This window comes from Teleopsis dalmanni, chromosome 1 (genome assembly GCF_002237135.1).
Source record: "Teleopsis dalmanni isolate 2A chromosome 1, ASM223713v2, whole genome shotgun sequence".
In the NCBI taxonomy this organism is placed as follows: Eukaryota; Metazoa; Arthropoda; class Insecta; order Diptera; family Diopsidae; genus Teleopsis; species Teleopsis dalmanni.
Genome location: NC_051846.1, coordinates 210,306,185 through 210,313,771, shown reverse-complemented (window position 1 = coordinate 210,313,771; position 7,587 = coordinate 210,306,185). Strand labels below are relative to the sequence as shown.

The window sequence follows — 7,587 nt, the reverse complement described above, 5'->3', positions numbered from 1 at the left end:
TTTATTTATTTATTTTTTTCATTTTTATTCAAAGGGCATCCTTTTTAGCATGGGCACGCTTATTGAACTGTCAAAATTCTATAAATCGCAAAAAGTAATAGATTGTAAATTAAGTGAAGATAACTTATACTTTCTACATACTTAGAACTAGAATCTGCGCCAGTTATAAATCATTTCTTTAAGATTTTCAAATTTTTGTCATTATTAAAAATTGAACTTAGATGAATTCAGGTACTTCATAGTCGAGGCTTCGGAGATATAATCCACAAACATTTATGGGTTATTTTATTAACAAAAAAATACTTTAATCAATTTAATACAATATAACAGTAGCTATTTTGTTTAATGATCAAATTCACATGTAACAAAATGAGAAACTTGCTACACCACAAGTTAAGTAGTAAAGCCGATACCCGTAGTTCATGCACTTAACCGATAATATGTGAAAATAATATTCAAATAAAAACTATACGATGAAAAAAAAATTATTTAATAAAACAAAAGCAATTGAGTTTGATCATGAAAATAATGATGACTTCAAATTAGCCGCTCGATCTCGTTTTCAATTTACTACTCCGGACACCATGCAATTAACTTCCGAAAATGAATCCGCTAAATCAACAACAACAGTGGCAACGGCAAACGGCCAACGGCCAACGGCCAAAGTCGGAAAGTGCGATGAATGGCGCGGCGCGTACACACGTACCACACTGCAACTGCAACTTTAACTCCGCCAACAACACACTGCAAAGTGGGTTCAGGATCATTACGTGTTGGTTCATTATGAAGATCAAAAATGAGAAAATGAAAAATTTCAATAATGAAACTTATGATTTGCATGCGCGCACAGTGTCTGCAAAGACAGTTTTGCCCCAGCCAACCTTAATCTGGTAGAACAAAAATGGATATGTAAACATAATGGATCAAAGACTTTTGAACCTGTTGCTTGCTTTTCTGACTTTCCTGACTTCTGACAGGTGAGCAGTAAACAGTCAAGCGAAATTGAAAGGAATTACCTACGTAGTATCATGTTAATGATGATTGCAAGATTTGCTCACGATGCAATTGCGTTACGTTTACATTAACCTGGAGCAGAAAGATCAGCACAAACAATCAAAGACCTTCTCAGTTCTACACTCGTTTCACATTTGATTTCCTTCGCTATTTGATTTAATGTAAAATTGATCGATTGTTGATTTGGTTTTGGAATTGATTATTTTTGCTCATTCCAACAAATCAAAACGAAATCATGATAATCATGGAGCAGACACCATCACACAAATGAGTTGCAGCGATTGTGAGTTTGAATATGTCAGGGAACAGGATCGCTAAAGCCAATTTTTGAGATTCGCTACCGCTGTTTTTCTGCGGTTTCACACTTTGGTTAAGAAGATTTCGTGTATTTTAGGTGCATGGGTGTGTTTTGTGGGGTTATGAGCACTGCTTTCAAAAACTGTTAAATTTGGTTTACTCCTTCACTTTTTTCGTAAATTGGTTTAAAAATATATGTTAAAGTGGTGAGGTTATTATTAAAAATTTAATCAATGTGTGGATTTTTATTCTAATACATGATAACACGTATTTTATTTAATAGATTCAGAATATTCGGATATTTAAAAAAGATACATTTATGTATATATTGCATATATTTTGAATAAACATCATTTAAGAAATGGAGGAACGGAAGTATAGTAGCTTAAAATCTATTTAATCTTCGATCACTAAATCCAAGTATATTAAAAATTTCAAAAATCTGATATATGATGCCTCAAGACGTTAGTTTCGATAGTAATAATATCGTAGGTAAACTTGTGAAGGATCGAGTCAAAACTTTCATATATATTTACGGGATTCTCACTTGTGGGAGTCATAAGCTAAATACGAATAGCTCATTCGTGTAAAAAATAAAAATACTAATAAGTTTCTTTTATGAAAGGATCACAACTATTTTCCAAACTGGAAAATAACATAGTGGTGTAAACTACCAACTTTCAAAGATGACATATACTTGACAAACAACATTCTTATCAAAACAAAAATCGAGAATAAAATATGGATGTAGGAATCGGCATATCGTACAAGAAGAGAATAATAATACGGAAAAGATGGCACTTCAATGACATTCAAAAGGTAGTTGTCGACAGGATCGACCCAGGCAAATATGGGTTAAAACTGTTATCGCAGAAAGCAAACAAAGAACAGGATGTGCTGATATACGTTGCATTGTATACTATAGGGCCCTTGTCATATCATATCATTATCGATAATGAATTTTTTAGAATTTTTTTTAATTTGGCAAGGAAGTAATAATATAATAGGTTTGAATCGTCCTATGGACACATAAAACACACAATACTTAGCCCACAATACTTTATTACTTGTATTGAAGTTATTAGTCATTAATTATTATGGACTCTCTACTCCATTGAGTGGTTGGACTTGTAGGTGTCTCATGAGGATTATGAGGTGATTTTGATGTGTATGTGGGTTATCGTCAGCTAGTTTATTAGTGTTCGTTGTTGCGTATATCTTTATAACTACTCTTAAAAAAATAAGAGAAGAAATAAATGTCCTTCAAAAGAAATCATGAGATTTGATATTCTTCACATCAGAACTTCTGATAAATTATTGTTTTTTATTTTGAAATCTGCAAACAATTAATTTGTTTAAATAATTTTAAACTGTTTTTGTTTATTTAATTCCGAAATAAAGTTTATGTAAACCAGGAAAGTGGCCAAAAGTGACAAATCACTGCGATAGCAAGAGAATAACGTTTGACCACGAAATAATGACCACGAAACACATGTTTCTGGCTTGTGCCAGAAATTATGAACGCGTTAACAAATTACAACAATGCCGAATACAACAACAACAATATCAGCAGCAGCCATAACAACAACAATATGCTGTAAAGAGATGAACATTAAATGAACATGTAACGAAATGTGGAGAAAATTGTTTAAAATTTCATTTTATATTAAACATTGCCGTGGTGCAAACTGTAACTGCAAGGATATAACAGCGACCTTCACACAACAATGGATCCGACTCTACATGATGCAGACGAGGCATAATGCAATGCAATAAAGTTGCAACTGCAGCAGCAGAGGCAACAGCGACCAGAATAGTAGTCATGTTGCATAATTTAGTTGACCAATTTACACCAACCCAAAAGAAAAAACCTTTCCAAAGCTTACATATGTCCTTGTGCATGTGCTTCATCCACTACCACGCACGGAAGCGTTGAATCGTCAACATCAACCGGCCTGAGTAAAAGCCAACAAAGAGGGTTACCGATAGCTACCGGAAATGGATACGCATATGTAGCGTCGGTTGGTGTCGCCATAACTGCAGCTCATCATGTCTAAATGCAAATAAAATAAAAATGCATTTCGTCCTTTGTTGACTTTTTGGCTGATTGCAACTTAGCAGGACAATGCAACACGACTGCACTTGACATATTTACTTGTGTCGGTAATTTGGAAAATTTTACTATTTACTACGGCAGCAAGGACCTAATGCCGTGTGGACGAGACAATTGTTTAATGTGTGTTGCATGTGCCAACGCTAGACATAATTTTTTTTATACGTTTCTTTCTGACTTTACATGACCGAATGGCATATATGGAAACCGGAACCAAATTTTGACGTTTAAAAAAACTTTAAATTTATATTAAATTTCTACTAAATTTTCACTAAAATTTTTCTAAATTTTAATAATTTTTCATTTAATTTTTTACTATATTTCTACTAAATTTCTACTAAATTTCTACTAAATTTCTACTAAATTTCTACTCTAAATTCCTATTAAATTTCTATCAATTTCTCTTGTGAAAATAGTTATGTAAATTCATAATTTCACAGTTGCTTGATCCAACACACGTGGTAGAGCTTTTTCTTGCCACTTCGTCATAAGCAAATGCCGCATTTGCCACACGGTTTCTTGGTCGTAACTCAAGCCGCCTTCAAAGCGCTCACAGTAATTTAATGCCAGCATTAGACTTTCTTAGCACTTATTTAGTGTGCTCCCATCTATGTAAATCGAATGTACTGTGCGTGTGTGTGTTTGTGTATGTGTGTGTGGTGAGTTTGAGTTTGGGACGAGTTTGTGCTTTCAATTAACTTCAGCTGCTTTATATTTATTATCCCGGCTACTGTAAGTGGCGAAGCCGATGGCTCATGGCTTATGGCTTTTGCGTTTGGTAGCAACATGTTGCATTGGCTTTGTTCAGACTTAATTGTTCATAAACTTCCATTCAGAAGCAATGAAAGTCATGTCAGGTTAATTTTATTTGTTTTTTGTTGTAGTTTATTTTTTAAGAACTTTTATTATAATGCAGTTAATAAATATTTGCTATGCCATGAGTTATTCTTTATTAAAAAAATTAATTACTTTACATTTACTGATGCCTTATGCTGACGAAAGTTACTTTACAATAATGTTTTTAAAAGTTATTTTAACTAATGACAGTAATGATTGAAATATTATGAGAAATAGCGAACTTTATGGTGTCAACCATTTTTTAAAAGTTGATATATAAAGTAACATAGCCCATATCTTTATGAACCATGTATAAATTGGCCATTTTTACATTAGCTACATTTACATTAGCCATATCTACATTAGCATTATATACATTAGCCATATATACATTAGCGATATATGCATCAGTCATATCTACACTAGCCATACCTACACTAGCCATATCGAAGTTAGCAATATCTACATTAGCCATATCTACATTAGCCATATCTACATTAGCCATATCTACATTAGCCATATCTACACTAGCCATATTTATATCACCCATATCTACATTAACCATATCTACATTAGCCATATCTACATTAGCCATATCTACATTAGCATTATATACATTAGCCATATATACATTAGTGATATATGCATCAGTTATATCTACATTAGCATTATATACATTAGCCATATATACATTAGTGATATATGCATCAGTTATATCTACATTAGCATTATATACATTAGCCATATATACATTAGTGATATATGCATCAGTTATATCTACACTAGTCATACCTACACTAGCCATATCGAAGTTAGCAATATCTACTTTAGCCATATCTACATTAGCCATATCTACATTACCCATATCTATATTGGCTATAATCTACACGATAAGATTTTTTATGAATCATAAAATAAAAAAGTAATCAGTAACTGATACTAAATGAATTGTCAGATACATAAGGTAGAATATAAGATTCAGTATTTAGCAGGTTGAATATTTAGGGTTACAGTGAAGCAGAGTATTTCGACTACATTACATCTTTTGTGCTTCAACTGACCTCCATCGTATTGACGGTATATAATCCTTCGGTTGAAAGCCAGAATGTTTTTTGTTGAGGAGTTCATAATATCGAACGGGCATAAAAAATCATATCCTAATATTCTCAGGTTTATACAGAGCCGTCAAAATATGACAACAGTTTTGATATTTTTCATTTTCCCTCAGCTAAACATGATATTGTGTCATCGCATATGCCAGGTTAGATGTTCCGTCAGGTAATAGTTACATCATCTCTGTTATACTTAGGAGACATATCTTTTTGAAGTCATAAGGACAAACCAGGTTTTTTGTCAGTCAGTAATTTGAAGTGTATCACCAATAGTAACATTTTTTAGTTTTATCGAGTTATTGGTCAGAGACTAAATTGTGAATAAACTAATTCTACAATAAGACTCAAGAATAAGAATTGTGTAGCTTATGAATAGTTTGCGGGACTATCCCTCGGTTAGGATTACGGATTGAATTGGTCAATTGGATTGAATTTGATTTCGTTTTTATGGATTTTTGGTTTTTCGCAAAATGGTGAAAAATGACTATGGGAAGTGGAATGATGTTTACTGACCTGCCACTACAACTAACGATGTAAGCAATTATCCCCTATCCAATTATACTTCATCTCTATCATATTTGGTATTTTTAGTCTTTAGAAAATATTTGATTAGACTATCAGACAATCGTTTCCGTTTGTCTAATGGAATAAAAAACTAAAAGTGTAGCAAGTGACCAGGATCCTATTGGATGATAATGCGCCAGTAAATTAGAAAATAGAGTTCGTAACTAAATCGATAATGAAATTTCACCTTTGCGATTAAGCGGAAATGCAAATGCAAAACCTAATTTGTTAGTGCAGAATCTAGACAAATTTTTCTACGGAACGCATGAAAAAGTGAGAAAAACTAAAAGCTCATTTGTAGTGACTTCCGTTAGAAAATGAGTATGCATTTCCTGCCAATTACAAACGTTTTAAGCTACGCACTGCGACAGACGAATAGGGATTCAAGTTTTCAATAGAGCGAGTAGTAGGAGCAAGTATGGAAGGATATGCGAAACTGTTGGGAACATCTGCAAATGATTTGTGCACATGCAGTGCAATATGGAATTGTGCCTATTTGCAATGGAATCTTTATTTTATGTGCTTCAGGATACGTTTCGGTCTTAGCAGCACTTGTTGAACTAACGACGTGGCACCAAAAAAACAACAGATCATTTACATTGAAGACAAAATGCGTTTAAACTTGACAATGCCAGGACAAGAGAATAAAATACTTTTTGTACGTATTTAGTCCATTTAGTCCTGCGACGAGTATAGAGTCAAAAATTTCATATTTTTTTACAGGATTCATGTTGTGCCACTGTTGCACGTATGCCGACTGCATTTGGCATCGAATGAGGATATTCATTACTAAGTATGAGTGCTTAGTTAGCTTTTGTAAGGTTACAAGTCATTTAGTGTGAGAAATTGACCATTAAAATTTACAACACATATGCATTTCATGATAAATGCCTGCAAATGCTTGCAAATGCTTGCATATACCAGCAAATGCTTGTTTGTATCTGTTGTCGTATTTGTTGCAAATTTCGTCATCGCAAGGAAGGCAGTCAAGAAATGTTGGTATCGAAAGGAACTACGTAGTACGTACCATTCAGTGCGTATGGCACCAATCTGAAAGGTTGACCTTCCTTTTTTTGTCTACTGCGTACAAGTGTAGCAATTCACATGATAATCAAATTGTTGGTTACGAGTTTCACAAAAATCGTTGAGAGAGTTCGGTGCAGTATTTTTCCATGAGGAACATCCTTTGGAAGAATTGTGGCTTGCAATTGTGCGTAAGTTGAAAAAGTGCTATGAATATCGTTACCAATTGGAAGTATTCCGGTGTGAGTGCTGTTAAAACGTGTATTTAGGCTTAAATGCTTAGCATGTCTACATTGCAAAAATACCAAAAACAGTTAAGTATTTGCGGTTTTCTAGGTACTTTTCAATTTGAAAAATGGTTTTGAGGTTTTCAGGCATAAATTATATTTTTAGTTTTTTTCTTTTATTTGCTAGAAGAATTTATGCTATAAAATATTTATTAATTGTCATGACTTCATTTATGAAAGTTAACTGCCTTAAAATTGTTTATTTGTTAGAAAATAAGCGTGTTAATATTATATATTAAAGCTTTAACGAAAGAAACTTTAATAAATTATTGACTGAAGAGATAAGAGGTTTTAAGATTTTGTAACAGAATTCTACCAGAGAGGTGAGTAGAAGTACATC

General features: G+C 33.1%; 1 protein-coding gene across 1 annotated transcript; it reads right to left on the bottom strand.

Moving 5' to 3' along the window:
- Window positions 1-4,523: 4,523 nt before the first annotated feature.
- Window positions 4,524-5,126, bottom strand: LOC119667189 (uncharacterized protein slr1851-like). The gene has a single exon (XM_038076478.1). The coding sequence runs from the start codon at window positions 5,124-5,126 to the stop codon at window positions 4,524-4,526; it is 603 nt and encodes a 200-aa protein (XP_037932406.1).
- Between the last annotated feature and the right edge of the window lie 2,461 nt (window positions 5,127-7,587).